The sequence below is a fragment of the Dendrobates tinctorius genome, unplaced genomic scaffold (genome assembly GCF_039654945.1).
Source record: "Dendrobates tinctorius isolate UK_male_01 unplaced genomic scaffold, ASM3965494v1 ptg000100l, whole genome shotgun sequence".
NCBI lineage: Eukaryota > Metazoa > Chordata > Amphibia > Anura > Dendrobatidae > Dendrobates > Dendrobates tinctorius.
The window spans coordinates 6,653,082-6,675,349 of NW_027361768.1; the positions used below are offsets into that span (position 1 = coordinate 6,653,082).

Sequence of the window (22,268 nt, forward strand, 5' to 3'; positions counted from 1 at the left end):
ATCCTGTAATGCTTTATAATGTGTCATGTCATGAGAATCAAAATGTCTTATATTGTAATGTAGTGTTCTCCTTTAATACCATAAGAGCTAAGGATAGCAATGGTTAACAAGAGGCTGAGTCTGCAGCCACAAGGGAGGAAGCTGTTTCTTCCTCAGAACTGCTGGGATCTTTGACCAGTGCAGACGTTCAGACCCACGGGGCACTGCCGGCCCCTCCCAGATGGGAGAGGTGCGTTGCTTCGGGCTAAAGACCACCAAGGACTAAAAAGGACAGCAACAACGGCCTTCTGGACTCTCCAGGGGCCTTCGCTGAAGGGGTCTCAGGCACCCAGATTCCAGTGGTTGGATGACTATGATCCTCGGCTGCTGCGGCCGTTGTGGGTACGACTGCAGCAAATGTCAGGGCGAGAGCAGGAAATCCAGTGTTGAAAATTGTCTTTTATGTCCATCCTTTATCCTCTGTTCAATAAAAGTTACGTTTTCCCTGTTGGAAAACAGCTGCGTCTTTGGACTCTTGGAAAGTATTTGGCTCCCTGGAACTTTACAACCTTTTTTTCGATATATCATGCTTCAAACATAAAGTTACCAAATGTAAATTTTTGGTGAAGAATCAACAACAAGTGGGACACAGTTGTGAAGTTGAACGAAATTTATTGCTTATTTTAAATTTTTGTGGAAATTCAAAAACTCAAGTGGGGCGTGCAATATTATTCGGCTCCTTTAACTTAATACTTTCTTGTGCCACCTTTTTGCTGCGATTACAGATGCAAGTCGCTTGGGGTATGTCTCTATCAGATTTGTACATCGAGAGGCTGAAATTCTTGCCTATTCTTCCTTGGCAAACAGCTCGCGCTCAGTGAGGTTTGATGGAGATCGTTTGTGAACTACTGTTTTCAGCTCTTTCCACAGATTCTCGATTGGATTCAGGTCTGGACTTTGACTTGGCCATTCTAACACCAGGATAGGTTTATTTGTGAACCATTCCATTGTAGATTTTGCTTTATGTTTGGGATCATTGTCTTGTTGGAAGACAAATCTCCGTCCCAGTCTCAGGTCTTTTGCACACTCCAACAGGTTTTCTTCAAGAATGGTTCTGTATTTGGCTCCATCCATCTTCCCATCAATTTTAACCATCTTCCCTGTCCCTGCTGAAGAAAAGCAGGCCCAAACCATGATGCTGCCACGACCATGTTTGACAGTGGGGATAGTGTGTTCAGGGTGATGAGCGGTGTTGCCTTTATGCCAAACACATCGTTTGGTATTGTTGCCAAAAAGTTCGATTTTGGTTTCATCTGACCAGAGCACCTTCTTCCACATGTTTGGTGTGTCTCCCAGGTGGCTTGTTGCAAACTTTAAACAACACTTTTTATGGATATCTTTGAGAAATGGCTTTCTTCTTGCCATTCTTCGATAAAGGCCAGATTTGTGCAGTGTACGACTGATTGTTATCCTATGGACAGACTGTCCCACCTCAGCTGTAGATCTCTGCAGTTCATCCAGAGTGATCATGGACCTCTTGGCTGAATCTCTGATCAGTCTTCTCCTTGTTTGAGATGAAAGTTTAGAGGGACAGCTGGGTTTTGGTAGATTTGCAGTGGTATGATACTCCTTCCATTTCAATATGATCGCTTGCACAGTGCTCCTTGGGATGTTTAAAGTTTTGGAAATCATTTTGTATCCAAATCCGGCTTTAAACTTCTGCACAACAGTATCACGGACCTGCCTGTTGTGTTCCTTGGTCTTCATGATGCACTCTGTGCTTCAAACAGACGCCTGAGACTATCACAGAGCAGATGCATTCATACGGAGTCTTGATTACACACAGGTGGATTATATTTATCAATAGTCATTTAGGACAACATTGGATCATTCAGAAATCCACAATGAACTTCTGGAGTGAGTTTGCTGCACTGAAAGTAAAGGGGCCGAATAATAATGCACGCCCCACTTTTCAGTTTTTGAATATCAACAAAAATTTAAAATAACCAATAAATTTCGTTCAACTTCATAATTGTGTCCTACTTGTTGTTGATTCTTCACCAAATATTTACATTTATGTTTGAAGCATGATTTGTGGGAAAAGGTTGAAAAGTTCCAGGGAGTCGAATACTTTCGCAAGGCTCTGTTTGGGGGAAAGACTGAATCCATCCCAGATTGCATGTACAAGCGGCCGGGGTGTCTACAGACTGTGTTTAGTGGGTAAGCTTGACCCGGACTACCACCCCGGTGCCCTTTGTCTTACATCCGCATGGATAAAATATTATCAACGATATTCTTGTGACATATTGGTTGAAAGCCTGTACAGTTCTGAGAGTAATGGTGTTTTTTCACTTTTTCTCTATCTTGATTCTGGCCTGAGTTATGATGATATAAATCAACAGCCGCGGAGACACCATCACATGTTTCTCAACGCAAGCAATGACTAGCCAGGTCTTTCCCCGGGAAGGAACAACCACGGGAAGGGCAGTCTCCAATGAAGGAAACCACCTATGCCAAAACATGGTATCCATCCACAGACAGCTGTTTCGGGGTATTGCCCCTCATCAGTGTGGAGTAGGAAACTGGCTAGTAGGAGCAATGCCTAGTGAAAGGCTATGAACATAAGGATGAGTGACCTCATGGAGATCAACATCCAACACTGCGGAGACACCATCACATGTTTCTCAACGCAGTGATCTAGAGCAATGCCCCCATCCCTTATGGGAAATATGCAAAAGCATGTAAATCAACAGCCGCGGAGACACCATCACATGTTTCTCAACGCAAGCAATGACTAGCCAGGTCTTTCCCCGGGAAGGAACAACCACGGGAAGGGCAGTCTCCAATGAAGGAAACCACCTATGCCAAAACATGGTATCCATCCACAGACAGCTGTTTCGGGGTATTGCCCCTCATCAGTGTGGAGTAGGAAACTGGCTAGTAGGAGCAATGCCTAGTGAAAGGCTATGAACATAAGGATGAGTGACCTCATGGAGATCAACATCCAACACTGCGGAGACACCATCACATGTTTCTCAACGCAGTGATCTAGAGCAATGCCCCCATCCCTTATGGGAAATATGCAAAAGCATGTAAATCAACAGCCGCGGAGACACCATCACATGTTTCTCAACGCAAGCAATGACTAGCCAGGTCTTTCCCCGGGAAGGAACAACCACGGGAAGGGCAGTCTCCAATGAAGGAAACCACCTATGCCAAAACATGGTATCCATCCACAGACAGCTGTTTCGGGGTATTGCCCCTCATCAGTGTGGAGTAGGAAACTGGCTAGTAGGAGCAATGCCTAGTGAAAGGCTATGAACATAAGGATGAGTGACCTCATGGAGATCAACATCCAACACTGCGGAGACACCATCACATGTTTCTCAACGCAGTGATCTAGAGCAATGCCCCCATCCCTTATGGGAAATATGCAAAAGCATGTAAATCAACAGCCGCGGAGACACCATCACATGTTTCTCAACGCAAGCAATGACTAGCCAGGTCTTTCCCCGGGAAGGAACAACCACGGGAAGGGCAGTCTCCAATGAAGGAAACCACCTATGCCAAAACATGGTATCCATCCACAGACAGCTGTTTCGGGGTATTGCCCCTCATCAGTGTGGAGTAGGAAACTGGCTAGTAGGAGCAATGCCTAGTGAAAGGCTATGAACATAAGGATGAGTGACCTCATGGAGATCAACATCCAACACTGCGGAGACACCATCACATGTTTCTCAACGCAGTGATCTAGAGCAATGCCCCCATCCCTTATGGGAAATATGCAAAAGCATGTAAATCAACAGCCGCGGAGACACCATCACATGTTTCTCAACGCAAGCAATGACTAGCCAGGTCTTTCCCCGGGAAGGAACAACCACGGGAAGGGCAGTCTCCAATGAAGGAAACCACCTATGCCAAAACATGGTATCCATCCACAGACAGCTGTTTCGGGGTATTGCCCCTCATCAGTGTGGAGTAGGAAACTGGCTAGTAGGAGCAATGCCTAGTGAAAGGCTATGAACATAAGGGGGGGGCATTGCTCTAGATCACTGCGTTGAGAAACATGTGATGGTGTCTCCGCAGTGTTGGATGTTGATCTCCATGAGGTCACTCATCCTTATGTTCATAGCCTTTCACTAGGCATTGCTCCTACTAGCCAGTTTCCTACTCCACACTGATGAGGGGCAATACCCCGAAACAGCTGTCTGTGGATGGATACCATGTTTTGGCATAGGTGGTTTCCTTCATTGGAGACTGCCCTTCCCGTGGTTGTTCCTTCCCGGGGAAAGACCTGGCTAGTCATTGCTTGCGTTGAGAAACATGTGATGGTGTCTCCGCGGCTGTTGATTTACATGCTTTTGCATATTTCCCATAAGGGATGGGGGCATTGCTCTAGATCACTGCGTTGAGAAACATGTGATGGTGTCTCCGCAGTGTTGGATGTTGATCTCCATGAGGTCACTCATCCTTATGTTCATAGCCTTTCACTAGGCATTGCTCCTACTAGCCAGTTTCCTACTCCACACTGATGAGGGGCAATACCCCGAAACAGCTGTCTGTGGATGGATACCATGTTTTGGCATAGGTGGTTTCCTTCATTGGAGACTGCCCTTCCCGTGGTTGTTCCTTCCCGGGGAAAGACCTGGCTAGTCATTGCTTGCGTTGAGAAACATGTGATGGTGTCTCCGCGGCTGTTGATTTACATGCTTTTGCATATTTCCCATAAGGGATGGGGGCATTGCTCTAGATCACTGCGTTGAGAAACATGTGATGGTGTCTCCGCAGTGTTGGATGTTGATCTCCATGAGGTCACTCATCCTTATGTTCATAGCCTTTCACTAGGCATTGCTCCTACTAGCCAGTTTCCTACTCCACACTGATGAGGGGCAATACCCCGAAACAGCTGTCTGTGGATGGATACCATGTTTTGGCATAGGTGGTTTCCTTCATTGGAGACTGCCCTTCCCGTGGTTGTTCCTTCCCGGGGAAAGACCTGGCTAGTCATTGCTTGCGTTGAGAAACATGTGATGGTGTCTCCGCGGCTGTTGATTTACATGCTTTTGCATATTTCCCATAAGGGATGGGGGCATTGCTCTAGATCACTGCGTTGAGAAACATGTGATGGTGTCTCCGCAGTGTTGGATGTTGATCTCCATGAGGTCACTCATCCTTATGTTCATATGAGTTATGATGATAAACCTAGAGGCATGCAACACAAAAATTTGCGTTTTTTTCAAAACTTTGAAAATTAATAAAAGAAAAGACAATTGTCTTCAAAGTTTACATTCTCCAACACACTAAATTTCAAAAGAATTAAAAATATAGAGAAAAAATTGGTTCACGTGACATGGAGTGACCAGTTGTTAAAGTATCAAAAGTACTCATAACTGGTATTGCCATATCTGCACTGTCCCTAAAATATCTTGCTATTTAATACACGCAAGTTGAACACAATACTTCACAGAGCCAAAATTTCTCTTTTTCTTAACAGGGCATCTGCCAGTAGAATCAGTCTACCTAAGCCTCATAGAACAATACCTTGTTATCTGCATTCTGATATTATCCAGAGAAATCCATGTTTTTCTTATATGTAAATGAGCTGCTAAGATGTATGGGACATACATAGATCTCCCTGAGAATCTGCGTTCAGAGATCATTTTAATTGAAAGGGGAAGTTATCAGTGTGAGACATGTAATGGCTGATAAACTGACCTCTTGATCTACATGAATTTTTCTGGAATAAGATATTTGATCGCAGATATGAAGTTAACATTTTATTATACTTTCTATGACCTAGTTGTCCATATATACTTCTTAGGAGGGTGGATTATGGCATTCTGTACACCCCCCTAAGTTCCTAAAAGTTGCTGTGGCACTGAGCAGTTGAATAGCATAAATGCTAAAATGATTAAAAAATATGCAAGAAGTCTAGTGCTCATGAACCCTTTCTTTGTGACTGCAATTCTCTGCACCGAGATTACACAGGGTTTGTCAAGTCCTCTGAGGCTATGTGCCCACTGTAGCATTTTAAACCTGACAAAAAACCGGACTCCTTCCCAGAAAACGTGCGTTTTTTACCGCGTGTTTTTTTGCGCCTTTTTGATGCATTTTTTTCCCGCGCATCTTCTGGACCATAGGAAATAGCTAAAAACGCAGACTAAGCCGCAAAATTAATGAACATGCAGCGTTTTTAGCTGATAATCGTTTCCTTAGCGGTAAAAAAAGCATCCATTGGCATAAAAAGGCCAAAAAGCATTAACCGGTTCCCGACCTGTGACACAGCGTATGCGTCATGAAAGTCGGTGCCAATCCGACCCATGACGCATACCCTGTGTCATTAATTCAAAGCCCCCCTGCGGGTCGGGTGACCGGGGTCAATGAAAGGTCACCTGACCCGCAGATACAGGGGGCTTTGTAATTCACCACAGGGGGCGTGGCTTCGCCCCCACGTGGCTACGATCGCTCTGATTGGCTGTTAAAAGTGAAACAGCCAATCAGAGCGATAGTAATATTTCATCAATGAAAATTGATGAAATATTACAATCCAGCCATGGCCGATGCTGCAGTAGCATCGGACATGGCTGGAGACACCGATTCGACCTCCCCCCACCGGCGATCGCCCCCCCCCCAGCCACTGAATGACAGCGGCGATCTGCCGCCGCTGTCATCTGCCCCCCCTCCCATTCCCTCTGCTCCCCGCCAGCTTCCGATAACCCCCTCACCCCCCGGCACCTTCTAAGTCCCCCTGTCGCTCCTGGGGTCCGGTTCATGGGCGCCGCCATCTTGGAAAATGGCGGGCGCATGCGCAGTGCGCACGCCCGAATCTGCCGGCTGCAGATTCCATTATTTCATTTTGATCACTCTCACAGTGATCAAAATGAAATAAAAAGTAAATGAACCCCCCCAATTATCACCCCAATAGGTAGGCATAACTAATAAAATAAAGAAAATATTTTTATTTTTCCGTTAGGGTTGGAAAGAGGGTTAGGGTTGAAAAGAGGGTTAGGGTTGGAATTAGGGTTAGGGTGAAATTGGGGTTAGGGTTGGAATTAGGGTTAGAATTAGGGTTAGGCTTGTGGTTAGGGTTATGGTTAGGGTTGGGATTAGGGTTAGGGGTGTGATGGGGTTAGGGTTATGGTTAGGGTTGGGGTTGGGATTAGGGTTAGGGATGTGTTGGGGTTAGGGCTGTGGTTAGGGGTGTGTTGGGGTTAGGGTTGAAGTTAGAATTGATGGGTTTCCACTGTTTAGGCACATCAGGGGGTCTCCAAAAGCGATATGGTGCAACCATTGATTCCAGCCAATTTTGCGTTCAAAAAGTCAAACGGTGCTCCCTCCCTTCCAAGCCCCGACGTGTGCCCAAACAGTGGTTTACCCCCACATATTGGGTATCAGCGTACTCAGGAAAAATTGCACAACAACTTTTGGGGACTAATTTCTCCTGTTACCCTTGGGAAAATAAAAAATTGGGGGCTAAAAAATTATTTTTGTGGAAAAAAAATGATTTTTTCATTTTCACGTCTCTGCATTATAAACTTCTGTGAAGCACTTGAGGGTTGAAAGTGCTCACAACACATCTACATAAGTTCCTTGGAAGGTCTAGTTTCCAAAATGGGGTCACTTGTGGGGGTTTTCCACTGTTTAGGCACATCAGGGGCTCTGCAAACGTAATGACGACCGCTGACTATTCCATCAAAGTCTGCATTTCAAAACGTCACTACTTCCATTCCGAGCCCTGACGTGTGCCCAAACAATGGTTCCCCCACACATAAGGGGTATCAGCGTACTCAGGACAAACTTGGCAACAACTTTTGGGGTCCAATTTCTCCTGTTACCCTTGTGAAAATAAAAAATTGCGAGCTAAAAATTCATTTTTTGAGGAAAAAAAAGATTTTTTATTTTCATGGCTGTGCGTTACAATCTTCTGTGAAGCACTTCGGGGTTCAAGGTGCTCACCGCACATCTAGGCAAGTTCCTTATGGGGTCTAGTTTCCAAAATGGGGTCACTTGTGGGGGGTTTCCATAGTTTAGGGCTCTGCAAATGTAACATGATGCCCGCAGACCATTCCATCAAAGTCTGTATACCAAAACGTCACTACTTCCCTTCCGAGCCCTGACGTGTGCCCAAACAGTGGTTCCCCCCCACATATGGGGTACCAGCGTACTCAGGACAAACTGGACAACAGCTTTTGGGGTCCAATTTATCCTGGTACCCTTGTGAAAATAAAAAATTGCCAACTAAAAATTTTTTTTTTTTAGGAAAAAAAGATTTTTTTATTTTCACTGCTCTGCATTATAAAGTTCTGTGAATTACCTGGGGGTTCAAAGTGCTCACTATGCATAAGTTCCTTAGGGGGTCTAGTTTCCAAAATGGGGTCATTTGTGGGGGAGCTCCAAAGTTTAGGCACACAGGGGCTCTCCAAACACGACATGGTGTCCGCTAACGATTGGAGCGAATTTTCATTTCAAAAAGTCAAATGGCGCTCATTCCCTTCTGCGCCCTGCCGTGCGCCCAAACAGTGCCCCCCCACACATATGGGGTACCAGCTTACTCAGGACAAACTTGGCAACAACTTTTGGGGTCCAATTTCTCCTGTTACCCTTGTGAAAATAAAAAATTGCGAGCTAAAAATTCATTTTTTGAGGAAAAAAAATGATTTTTTATTTTCACTGCTCTACGTTATAAACTTTTGTGAAGCACTTGGGGGTTCAAAGTGCTCACTACACATCTAGATAAGTTCCTTAAGGGGTCTAGTTTCCAAAATGGTGTCATTGTGGGGGAGCTCCAATGTTTAGGCACACAGCGACTCTCCAAACGCGACATGGCAAGCGCTAAATACCGTATATACTTGAGTATAAGTCGACCCGAGTATAAGCCGACCCCCCTAATTTTGCCACAAAAAACTGGGAGAACTTATTGACTCGAGTATAAGCCTAGGGTGGGAAATGCTCCATAGATTATTCCCCCATATGGTGTCCCCAGAAGAAGCTCCATAGATTATTCCCCCATATGCTGCCCCCATAAGAAGCTCCATAGATTGTTCCCCCATATGCTGCCCCCATAAGAAGCTCCATAGATTGTTACCTCATATGCTGCCCCCATAAGAAGCTCCATAGAATGTTCCCCCATATGCTGCCCCCATAAGAAGCTCCATAGATTGTTCCCCCATATGCTGACCCCATGAGAAGCTCCTTAGATTGTTCCCCCATATGCTGACCCCATAAGAAGCTCCTTAGATTGTTCCCCCATATGCTGACCCCATAAGAAGCTCCTTAGATTGTTCCCCCATATGCTGACCCCATAAGAAGCTCCTTAGATTGTTGCCCCATATGCTGACCCCATAAGCAGCTCCTTAGATTGTTCCCCCATATGCTGACCCCATAAGAAGCTCCTTAGATTGTTCCCCCATATGATGACCCCATAAGAAGCTCCTTAGATTGTTCCCCCATATGATGACCCCATAAGAAGATCCTTAGATTGTTCCCCCATATGCTGACCCCATAAGAAGCTCCTTAGATTATTCCCCCATATGCTGACCCCATAAGAAGCTCCTTAGATTATTCCCCCATATGCTGACCCCATAAGAAGCTCCTTAGATTATTCCCCCATATGCTGACCCCCGAAGAAGCTCCATAGATTGTTCCCTCATATGCTGCCCCCATGCTGCTGCTGTATGTAAAAATAAAAAAAATGATATACTCACCTCTCCGTCGCTGAGTGTCAGATACTCACCTGTCCTGCGTCCATGGCTGCTCACCGCTATCTGCCACGTCATCAGTCAGTGACGTTCAGACTGCAGGGGGCGCGGCGCGCACTAACCACGTCACCACACCCTCTGCTGTCTGAAGTCACTGACCGATGACAGACAGCAGCAAGCAGCCATGGACGCAGGACAGGTGAGTATCGCTATACTTACCCGTCCTGATGCTGTCTTGAGCCCCCAGCTTCTCCGCGCTCTCTCTTCCTGCCTTCAGCGGTCATGTGGTACCGCTCATTAAAACTCATGAATATGCGCATATTCATGAGTTTTAATGAGCGGCACCACGTGACCACTGAAGGCAGGAAGAGAGGGTACGGGGAGAAGCTGAGCTGAAAATCTCGACATATTCGAGTATATACGGTATTCCAGCATATTTTCCATTCAAAAAGTCAAATGGCGCTCCTTCCCTTCTGAGCCCTGCCGTGCGCCCAAACAGTGGTTTATGACCACATATGAGGTATCGGTGTACTCAGGGGAAATTGCCCAACAAATTTTAGGATCCATTTTATCCTGTTGCCATGTGAAAATGAAAAAATTGATGCTGAAAAAAATTTGTGTTGGAAAAATTAAAATGTCCATTTTTTCCTTCCACATTGCTTTAGCTGCTGTGAAACACCTGAAGGGTTAATAATCTTCTTGAATGTAGTTTTGAGTAGCTTGAGGGGTTCAGTTTTTAGAATGGTGTCACTTTTGGGTATTTTCTGCCATATAGACCCCTCAAAGTGACTTCAAATGTGAGGTGGTCCCTAAATAAAAAATGGTTTTGTAAATTTTGTTGTAAAAATGAGAAATCACTGGTCAACTTTTAACCCTTATAACTTCCTAACAAAAACATATTTTGCTTCCAAAATTGTGCTGATGTAAAGTAGACATGTGGGAAATGTTATTTAGTAACTATTTTGTGTCACATGACTCTCTAGTTTAACAGAATAAAAATTCAAAATTTGAAAATTGCGAAATTTTCAAAATTTTCGCCAAATTTCTGATTTTTTTCACAAATAAACGCAAAAATTATTGACCTAAATTTACCACTAACATGAAGCCCAATATGTCACGAAAAAACATTCTCAGAATCGCTAGGATGCGTTGAAGTGTTCCAGAGTTATTACCTCATAAAGGGACACTGGTCAGAATTGCAAAAAATGGCCAGGTCATTAAGGTCAAAATAGGCTGGGTCATGAAGGGGTTAAAATGATTGGGAAGCTTCTTTTAAGTGTTTTCGAAGCGGTTTGACCCCTAAAAACACTTAAAAAAAACACTACTGTGGGCACACAGCCTGACCCAGCTCAAGTGAAGAATTGCCCTTCGTCCCACACCCTGAGAAAATTTTGCTTTTTATTGCCTGTCTAGCAAAAATGTTCAAATTAACTTCAAGTAGTCTAACAAGCTCCCATTAGGCTGGTTTCACAGCATTTTATGGAAAAACTGTATTGTATTTTTTTCTGCAGTTTGAGTCCAAACCAAATTTGGATCCTAGAAGTGGTCCAGCACCCAAAATGCAGAAACCAGAAATGCTGCCTACCTTAAATTGAATACTTTTATTTAGCTGCATTAGACATGTTTAAACACTGAGGCTTAATCTGTAAAATGAAGTCATTTAAAATGTAGAGGTCAAAGATATAATGCACTTATGTAATTTTCTATATCCCCCATATACAGCGGACATAGCACAAAGATATCGGATAAGCAAGTATCCCACTCTGAAACTGTTTAGAAATGGAATGATGATGAAGAGAGAGTACAGAGGTCAGCGCTCGGTGACTGCAATTGCAGACTACATTAGACAACAAAAAAGTGATCCAATACGGGTAGTTGGAGATTTGGAGGAACTGAAAACAACTGATGTGAGTATTTTACTAAAACTTTCAATATTCTGCATTTGGCTTCCATGGTGCACCTGATAATCTTGTTTTTGATTTGAGACCATTCCACCGACAGCATTTGTCTTAAGTTTTACTCAAAAATGTATGTGGTTGTCACCACTTAATTTTAAAATTGGACAACAAATTCAAGACACCCAAAACAAGTACATGCACAAGAAAGAGAAAGATGGGGTGTCAAATTGTATAATATGTACTACGACAACATTTTATGACACCCCATATGATTTCTTTTATTAACCCCTTCATGACCGGAGGTATTTTCGGGGGTTTTTTTGCTCCCCAGAGCCATAACTTTTTGTGGACTGGGCAGCCTAGAATCATAGAATCGTAGAGTTGGAAGGGACCTCCTGGGCCATCTGGTCCAACCCCCTGCTCAAAGCAGGATTCGCTAAATGATCCCAGTCATTGAAGGAGAACTTACCACTTCTCGTGGCAGCTTGTTCCACTCATTGATCACTCTAACTGTGGACACTTGACACTGTGCACACGTAGCTTACAGTATAACCAGTAGCTTTTTTTCTTACAGCGGCTGTAATTGGCTAGGTTGCCATATGACTGAAATGGGCGCATGCGATAATGAAATCAGAGCTATACTTACAGTAGGTGCCTATCAGCTAGCACATCAGCGCTGTACCTTCTGTATGGCATGTCATGATTAATACAGCGGGGCATGTGAGGGCATCCCCCCCTCTTTGACATCATTTTTACATAGCATGCAACTAGCGATCCTTTTATGCAGCGCCTTTATTCCTTTTCTAAATCGTACATTTATGTTTTGGTTGGAACCATCTTCCTGTTTTGTCCCACAACACTGGGGACATGGCAGGTCACGCTGCTGCTCTTCTCTGTAGCACTTGCGCTGTATGGGCATAGGGTTCAGCTCTTCATAGCGGTCAAAACTTGATAGGTTGATACATGAATGAAATGGGACGTATGCGCTTTGATACACTCCCCTCATTCGTCACCTTGTTTGCATATCATGTGACTACTGGTCACTCCTATATGATAATGTGCTATTGGTAATTAGGCGCATGCGCACTTGCGACCTATGGGCCATCTTGGTATACCCTCTCCTCACGTCCTGTTCTTTACATTTCCGGCGTCATTTGCCATCGCCTGCATCTACCAGCAAGTCTCCACGTGGGAGCACCATGCAGCTGCTGTGAGTTTGCTATTTAAATTTTTTTCAATAAATACTCAGGTGTCTAGTTGAACCCCTGCCCCTGACGAAGCCACTGAGGTGGCGACACGCGTTGGGCTTATGCCCCCTGACTGTCCGGCTTGGTAACACTCTGGTCATGCTCAATCTATTATGTTTTGTGCTTCCAGCACACGATTTGCTGAGAAGCAGTGTACAGAGTTTTAATAGGCTCGTTTTGCGAGCACCCGCAGTGCGGGTGGGAAGACGCTCACCATACCCCTTTTTCTTGCAGGTCCTGCAGGTGTTTGAGGACCTGCAGTGGTGTCACGATCATGTTACCAGCCATGTGATATATACCTGGACCTGTGGTTCAGTCTGGGTGGTGTCTTGGGAGAGGAATACTCCCACTTGGCTCCAAGGCAGAGCAGAGGACATTGCCTGGTGCCTGCAGGTTGATCCCTGCAGAGGAAAGGACTCAAGTTCCCTTTATTTGTTTTTATTTTTTTCCCCTTAAGCCAGAAAGGCTCTGTTTTGTTTGTGAGCCCTGCCTTGGTGTATGCGCACTCCAATAAACCAGCAGGTGTTTCACCACCAAATTGTTCTGTGTATACCTGAAGAAGCAGTCAAGCATGTCAACCCCTCACACGTGGTGTTTTGAATGTGGGTAGCATTCCAGGAACACGCATAGAGACAGAGGACAACTGCATGTCCTTGGTTAAATCCACCATCCAGCACAAGATGTCCGGCAGCATGGAGGACCTGTTGAAGCACCTGGTCCAGTTGCAGCAGCAAGATACCAAAAGAATGTTGCTACAGCAGAGCCAGCAGGAGCAGCAGCAGCAGATGCAGCTTCAGGTGACCCCCAATCCAGGGCAGGATGAGCGCCCCAACCCTAAGTCTGCCTGATGAAGTCCATGTCCGGAATACGGTAAGACTAACCTTACAAAAAATGACCCTGGGGGATGATGATGAAGCCTTTTTGACTGTGTCTGAGTGGGTAGCAGAGTGTGAGAGGCTACCGCCAGAACAGTGGGCAGAGGTGCTGGCCCCCTATTTGACTGGTGAATCCCTAAAAGCATATTATGGCATAGCCCTCCAGGATGCCAAGGAGTATGGAAAATTAAAAACTGAGATTCTGGCACACCTGGGAGTGACAATGTCTGTAAGGGCTCAGCATGTCCACCGCTGGGCGTATACTGGCGACAAACCCCCACGCTCCCAGGTTTGTTGCACCTGGTTCAAAAGTAGCTGCAGCCAGTGACTTCCACTCCGGCCCAAATGGTTGAGCGTGTGGTCATGGACCGGTTCGTCCTCTACCTCCCCAGGCCAATGCAGACCTTGGTTGCCCAGGGCGACCCCCGGAATGCAGATGACTTGGTCGGCTTGGTTGAGCGATACCAGGTGATTAAGAAATCCCTTGGGAAACCAGACGTCGCCACTTCCTTGTACTGGGACACCCAAAAGGGGGCGGGCTCACCACGGAGGGTGGCTAGAGACCCACCACTGGGGGCATTCCAACCCTGCTGAGGGGTCACCTAAGCCTGCTGTGAAGGATGTGGTCTGTTGGCATTGTCACAATCCTGAACACGTTGACGCCCGGTGTCATTTGCCCCCTGAGTCTATGGACTACAGTTTAGGCCGGCACTGCTACTATGCCTACCGGGCCTGCAGTGTGGACTGTCAACCCGGCAAAGGACCCCAATCGTGTGCTGTGTCTGTCAATGGGGTAATGGTTCTGAGACTGTTGGACTCGGGAAGTTTGGTGACCCTGATAAGCGCTGCGCTACCTCATCAGCTAATCCCTAATAAGTTTGTGGGTGTCCGCTACATACACGAAGATGCCAAGAACTACCCTGTAGCCAGAGTGACCATGGGAACAGACTGTGGTAACAAGTCCTATGAGGTTGGGGTAATAAAAGACTTAATCAATCCGGTCATCCTGGGGAGGGATTTTTCGCTGTTTTGGAACTTGTGGGGAAAGGGGGCTGCACAGTGTGTCTCGATGAAAAGCTAGGCCCCTCTGGAGGATGCTCCGACGAAATTAAAGATGGAGGAGTTTCCTTTATGTCTCCTTGCAAGAGAGGAGGACGAGATGGTGACAGAGGAGCCTGGCTTCCCTGACTTAGAGGTTCACAATGAGAACTTTGGGAATGCTCTGCTTAGAGATCTCACATTGAAGTATGCTTTTGAAAATGTCACTGTATGTAATGGGGTTGCTCAAGATGCGGGACTGACACCAGGTTCCCTCATTTTGCAGTGACTAATGAGCTACTGTATTGGGTGACTAAACTGAGGGGTGGAGAAATTGTGCAACATCTGCTATTTCTGACATCGTACCGGCGGAGGGTTCTAGATATGGCCCATGCACATATTCTGGGGGGTCATCTAGGGCTAGAGAAAACCCAAGAGAGACTACTGCCGAGATTTTATTGGCCAGGTTGTTATTGCGAGATTCTAGATTACTGTAGGTCTTGCCCTACCTGTCAGATAACTGTCCCTGTGTCTCACTTTAGAAGACCCTTAGTCCCATTGTTGGTGCTAGAAATTTTCTTTGAGAGAATCGCTATGGACTTGGTGGATCCACTTGTTAAGTCAGCACAAGGCCATCAATACATCTTGGTGGTTATGAATTACATGACTCGATACCACAAAGCACCTGAGGAACTCGTCAGCTAAGAGTATCGCCTGGGGGGGCGTGGCCTAGCAGCATGTGAGGAGGCTGTGTGCCTGCAGAGCTCCCGCATGTCCTAGTTAATTACTGCTGCTAAATCCCCACAGCACAGCTGGTAATTACCTGTGGAGAGGCCCTGGGGACTGGTGGAGGTCGTAGGGCCATCGTGGGAGCATTTCTGGTGTGCAACATGCCGAAAAAAGGTCAACGAGGATTGCAGGAGAGATGGCCTCTGGTTTCCAAGATGGCACCGCTTCTTCAGTGCGTGCTTTGGCAGATGCAGAAGCTGATAGTGCAGCCAGAAATAGAGAAGTAGCGGCTCGTCTGCAGCGATTTGCCCGAGTGGAGGAAATGGAGAAGGAATCTCCTCAAACAGCTGGAGAAGATCCAGGCACCGAAGGAGAAGGTACAGAGCGGGGGATGAGTGAAGAGGGTGAGGAGGAGACTGAGAGTGCTGGAGGGCAGAGGAACCAGGAGGCTCTGGCTAGCTGGGGAGAACTGGTGGAGCAAAATAAGAAACTGCTCACAGCGCTGAAGCTGCAGGTTGAATCCCACTATAAAAGATGTGCTGGTGGCTGTTATGCAATGTGGATCAGCCATTACTAATGTGCTCACTCAGCTGGGCTTTCTACAGGAGTCAATGCAGAATGTAAAATATGATCTCCACACAGTTAAGGACAGAACTGGGCAATTAGAAAAAAGAGTTGGTGTGGTGGAAAATACAGTCTCTAACTCTGCGCAGCATAATAAGGAGCTCAAAAAAGATCTTGCTGCTGTATGGAATAAAACGGATGACCTGGAACACAGGTTCAGGTGCAATAATGTCCATATTGTCTGTGTCCCGGAGCGCTGCGAGGGCAAAAACCCTACTACTTTTATCGAAGCCTGGTTAAGGGAAAAAGTTGGGCCAGACAATCTGACTCGCTTGTATGCGGTGGAGCGCGCTCATAGGGTCCCGGCTCGTCCCCCTCCCCCTGGCCATCCACCAAGACCCATCCTGGCTAAAATACTTCACTACAGAGACTTGGTCAGTATTCTTCGGTTCTCAAGAGACCACCCTGATCTAACTATTGATGGTTCTAGAGTTTCGTTCTATCTGGATTTTTCACCGAAAGTGCAAAAAATGAGAGCTCAATTTGTTGATATTAAAAAACGACTGAGGGCTCTTGACCTCAAGTACTCTATGATCTTCCCGGCCAAATTGCGGGTCAAAGTTGGGAACAAATCTCATTTTTTTTCTGGAAGCTACAGAGGCAGCTGAATGGTTGGTTGGATCTGAACGAACAACATCTAAGAAGGGAGGTGGAGGACTGTGGCGAAGAAACAAGAATCTTTTGGACGTTCTGGACGTTTTGAGCTGTTCCTGTGTCTAGATGGTTGCTTTGTGCCGTGTGGCATTATCCTGAAATATGTGGGGGGCGAGATAGGAACTAAAGCGCCCGGTATTTGGCTTTATACATTTTAAGGGGGATAACATTGTCCTTCTTTGGGATGGGCCTAATACGGTTGAGAGTTACGTTGGGATGTGTTATTGGGGGGAGGGAGGGAATTGGGGGGGTGTTAGGTCCTTTGATAGGTGCACATATGTCCAAAGGTATTTAGCTAAGATTAGTTGGATATTGTTGTTTAAGTTTAAAAATACCAATTATGGGGGACGTTAAAATTCTTAGCTGGAATGTTAGAGGGATGAAATCTCCAGTAAAAAGACAGGCGATTTTTTTTTTTTTTTTTTTTTTTCTTTTATTATGGACCGCAAACCAACTGTAATTTGCTTGCAAGAGATGCACCTTACACGTGAAACACTTATTATTCTGGATAAAAGGTGGATATTGGATATTCTACATACTCCCAGTACTCTAGAGGTGTCAGCATACTAATTAGACGGGGTGCTCAATTTTCATGTAATCGGGTGGTGGTAGATAAAGAGGGGCGATTTGTTCTTTTGTATTATACGTTGTCTGCGTTCACGATGGTACTCATATCTATATATATTCCTCCTCTCTCATTATCATACTAAAAGGCCTTGCTATTCAACATTGGAGCACTAAATCCTGCTTTCTTCAATCTGCTTACAGGCCCTGGGGGGGTAGGAGCAGTTAACTCCTTCATCACAGGAATAATTTTGTAGGACAACTAAACCATATCACCCACTTTAAACCGGGGACCAATGGTCCTATGCCGGTTGGAAAACTGTTGGGCCTTTTCCTGAGAGTGGGACAACTTATCCACTGCTTGGTCCCAAATTTGCATTCTCTCTACCACAGAATCCACACCTGGGCAGAAGCTTCCACCTGCCCCGAAGAAAATCGAGGATGAACAGATATGAAACATCTCAAATAAGACTCAAAAATCTGGTTTGTTCTCTCAGTCTGCCCATTGGTCTGAGGATGAAATGCAGAGGAGAAAGACAACTGAATTCCCAGTTTGGAACAAAAAGCTCTCCAAAATCTGGAAACAAATTGGACCCCTCTGTCCGACACAATGTTCTCAAGAATCCTGTGCAAACGAACCAGTTGTTAAAACAAGGGCACCAACTCGGAAAAAGATAACAACTTTGGGAGTGGTACAAGATGGACCATCTTAGAAAATCTATCACAGATCACCCAAATAACAGTCATTCTCTGAGAGACAGGGAGATCAGAGATAAAATCCATTGAGATATGGGTCCATGGCCTCCTGGGCACTGGCAGGGGCATCAACAAACCACTAGCGTGAGAACATGGCTTAGACCGAGAACAAGTCCCATAGGACTGCACAAAATTTCTGACATCACGAGATAAGGCAGGCCACCAAAAAGACCGACTCACCAAATCTCTGGTACCAAAAGATACCTGGATGACCAGCCATCGTGGAGCCATGAATTTCAGACATTTCTCTTTTCCTCCACTTGTCAGGGACATACAATTTTCCCATAGGGCATCATTCAGGTTTATCCTCCTGAAATTCCTCCAGGGCACGTCTCAAATCAGGAGAAATAACGGAAAGAACTGCACCCACATTTAGAATGGTTGTAGGCTCAGTTACATCAAAAGAATCCGCAAAGAAACTCCTAGAAAGAGCGTCCGCCTTAACATTCTTAGTGCCCGGAAGAAAGGAGACCACAAAATTAAAACGCATGAAAAACAAGGCCCACCTAGCCTGTCTAGGATTCAAGCGCTTGGCTAATTCAAGATAAATCAAATTCTTGTGATCGGTGAGGACCACAACTTGATGTCTAGCTCCCTCCAACTAATGTCTCTACTCTTCAAATGCCCACTTCATGGCCAACAATTCCCAATTCCCCACGTCATAGTTACGTTCAGATGGAGAAAATTTTCGAGAAAAGAAGGCACAGGGATTCATCTTAGAGGTTACTGGATCTCTTTGAGACAAAACGGCTCCTGCACCAATCTCAGAAGCATCTACTTCCACCTGAAATGGGAGTGAATCCCAAAAATGAAATCCTCTGTACACCAAAAAGACATTTTGATCCCTTAAGTTACAGAGTATTTTCCCTCAAAATCCGGAACACAGTCCGGACATGTTCCACATGAGAATACCAATCACTAGAAAAAATCAAAATATCATCCAGATAATCAAAAACTTTTCCACAAGGTCACGGAAAATATTGTTCATAAAAGATTGGAAGACGGAAGGGTCATTAGTGAGCGCAAAAGGCATCACCAATTACTCAAAATGTCCCTCTGGAGTATTAAACGCGGCCTTCCATTCATCCCCGTGATTGATGCGAATAAGATTATACGCCCCCCTGAGGTCAAGTTTGGTAAACCAATAAGCACTTTTAACTCTGGAAAATAAATCAGAAGTCAGGGGTAACAGGTACTGATATTTAACAGTGATTTTGTTAAGGGAACGATAGTCAATACATGGCCTTAATGAGCCATCTTTTTTGGCCACAAAAAAAAACAGCACCCAAAGGAGAAGAGGGTGGTCTGATATGGCCCTTCTCCAATGATTCCTTCATATAAGATCGCACAGCATCATGTTCAGGTACCGATAAGTTGAAAAACTGACCCTTGGGAAATTTACAACCGGGCATTAACCTAATTGCGCAGTCATAACTCCTATGAGGAGGCAAAGACTCGGACCTATTCTCACTAAATGCATCAGAAAAATCAGCGAAATAGTCAGGAACATCTTGAGACTGGGGAGAGGTGGAAAAAACAGGAGTGTCACAAAGAACACATTGACAACCCCAACTCACCACAGACACAGACTTTCAATCCAAAACAAGATTATAGGTTTGCAACCAAGAAAAAACCCAAACAATAATATCATGTAAATTGTGCAACACCAAAAATTTACAATTCTCTTGATGGTCCTGGGCGACCCGCATTATTACCTGGGTCCAAAACTGGGGTTTATTCTCCGCCAAAGGGGTAGCATCAATCCCTCTCAGGGGCACCATGGGGAAATCGCAATGTTTGGCAAAGTCAAGATCCATCAGATTCAAGGCTGCTCCTGAATCAACAAAGGCCTTAGCAGAAAATGTAGACAAGGAGCAGATCAAGGTAACTGCCAACAGGAACTTAGGCTGTACACTGCCCATCGCAAATGCATGAGCAAAACGTTTTTCTCGTTTAGGGCAGACGGAAATAACATGAGGCGTCCCCACAAAAGAAGCATTACTTATTACGCCTTCTGAACTCTTGACTTTGCACCCTAGACAAAACCCTATTACATTGCATGGGTTCAGAAATTTGTTCAAAAGGCAGCACCGTCTCTCGCGTACTTTTATGTTCACGTAAACGTCAATCATTTTGAATGGCTAATGACATGGAGTCGTTAAGACCAGAGGGGCAGGAAATCGCACTATAACATCTTTTACAGTTTTTGCCAGACCTTTCCGAAAGAGAGCTGCTAGGGCATCATCATTCCATTTAGTAAGGACTGCCCACTTTCAGAACTTCTGGCAATATAACTCCGCAGCATCCTGACCCTGGTTCAATGCCAATAAGGTTTTCTCAGCTTGATCAATAGCAATAGGTTCATCATACAACAACCCCAGGGCCTGAAAAAACGCATCTTCCTTAGCCAGAATAGGATCTCCAGGAGTCAGAGAAAAAGCCCAATCCTGGGGATCGCCGTGCAGCAGAGAGATGACAATTTTAACCTGCTGCACCGAGCTCCCTGATGAATTAGGTTTCAAAGCAAGAAATAGTTTACAGTTATTCTTGAAATTAAAAATTTTGACCGATCCCCCAAAAACACATCAGGAGTAGGGATCTTTGGTTCTACAGCAGATGATTGAACGAGATAGGCAGAAATTCCACGCACCTCAGCAACGAGCTGCTCAACACGATCGGGCAATAGCTTTGTCTCCATTAAGGAAAAAATCCTCCTACGGCCCCAGAGAAAAAGAGGAAAAAATATATAAAAAAATTCTGACACTTTTTTTTTCTATAATTCTTCCTTTTGCGTACCCTAGAGTCTACGGTTTGGCTGGTGATTCTGTTATGAATGGGTCACCGAGGAGGATGGCAGGAACAGGCTAAGCCACCAGGAAACCAGAGAGGTTGGTAACTAAGCGGATTGCAGACCCCTGATCCTATCAACACAACTAACAGGAGCCGTGGAGCATTCCTACGATGCCCTAGACGCTTCGGCACAGCCAGAGAACTAACCAAGCCTAAAGCCAGAAAGATGAAATCTATACTGCCCCGGAGCAGATCCCCAAAGGAATAGACAGCCTCCAAACATATATTGTCGGTGAGACACGATGAGACACAAACACAGGCTGAGAACAGACTGAGCAAACGGTGGGGCCCAAGCTGTCTAGACAGGACAGAAAAGATACTGTCTGCAATCGCGCATAAAAACCTAAAAAAATCCAACACATCTGAATTACAAAAAACCTGAGGCCACATGACCTCACTCCCGCTAGGTCAGCACTCTGGTATGAACTGGAAGCAAAGCAAAAGATACTAACAAAACAGGGGACTGAACAAACAGATACAAGCTGTAACATATGGAGCGGGGCCCAGCGCTGCCCCCAGCAGGGAGTACGATGAACCCTAGCAACAAAGCAGAAAGCAAAAAAAAAAGGAAAGCGACAACCAGATTAGATGCAAAGGATTAGCAAAAGAATCACTTAATGAACCACGCAGATCAGGCAGGAAACAAAAGAACTCCAAATGCACAAGGAGGAAATCACCAGCAACCACCAAGCGCAGCCAGCTCAATTATATGCTCCCAGCCAATAATCCCAGCTTCTCAATTATCGTCGTCAGGTGGGAAACTTCCATCAACCTGGCCAGCTCCACTACTCCCAGTAACCACCAGAGGGAGCAGAGGGAGCTTCAGCTCAGAAGTCCGAGCAAGGGAATTCACAACAAATCCCCTCCTCCCGTGCCTATATACCCATCACACATCCTCCATCCCATAGGCACATCTACCCTCTTAAAGGGATCTCCAGTATGGAAGTTAGGGCAAATCCCTCAGCGTTCAGGCTTCTATTAACCCCTTCACTCACGGAGCATTTTTAGTTTTGCGCTTCCCTTCTTTCCAGAGCCATAACTTTACTTTTTCTTCAATATGGCCATGTGGGGGCTTATTTTTTGTGGGACGAGTTGTACTTTTGCATAACACCATTGGTTTTACCATGTCTTGTACTCGAAAACGGGAAAAAATTTCCAAGTGCGGTGAAATTGCAAAAAAAGTGCAATCCCACACTTGTTTTTTGCTTGGCTTTTTTTCTAGGTTCACTAAATGCTAAAACTAACTTGCCATTATGATTCTCCAGGTCATTATGAGTTCATAGACACCAAACGTGTATGTTCTCTTTTATCTAAGTGGAGGAAAAAATTCCAAAATTTGCTGGAAAAAAAAAAATT

The 22,268-nt window shown here is 45.2% G+C and overlaps 1 protein-coding gene across 1 annotated transcript in view; it reads left to right on the plus strand.

Moving 5' to 3' along the window:
* The window catches only part of LOC141099665 (endoplasmic reticulum resident protein 44-like), a 204,946-nt gene that overhangs the window by 172,677 nt on the left and 10,001 nt on the right, over positions 1 to 22,268 (plus strand). Inside the window, exon 5 of the mRNA XM_073587624.1 lies at positions 11,400 to 11,584. Coding sequence (XP_073443725.1) covers positions 11,400 to 11,584 — 185 coding nt within the window. The remainder of the gene's footprint in view (positions 1 to 11,399; positions 11,585 to 22,268) is intronic.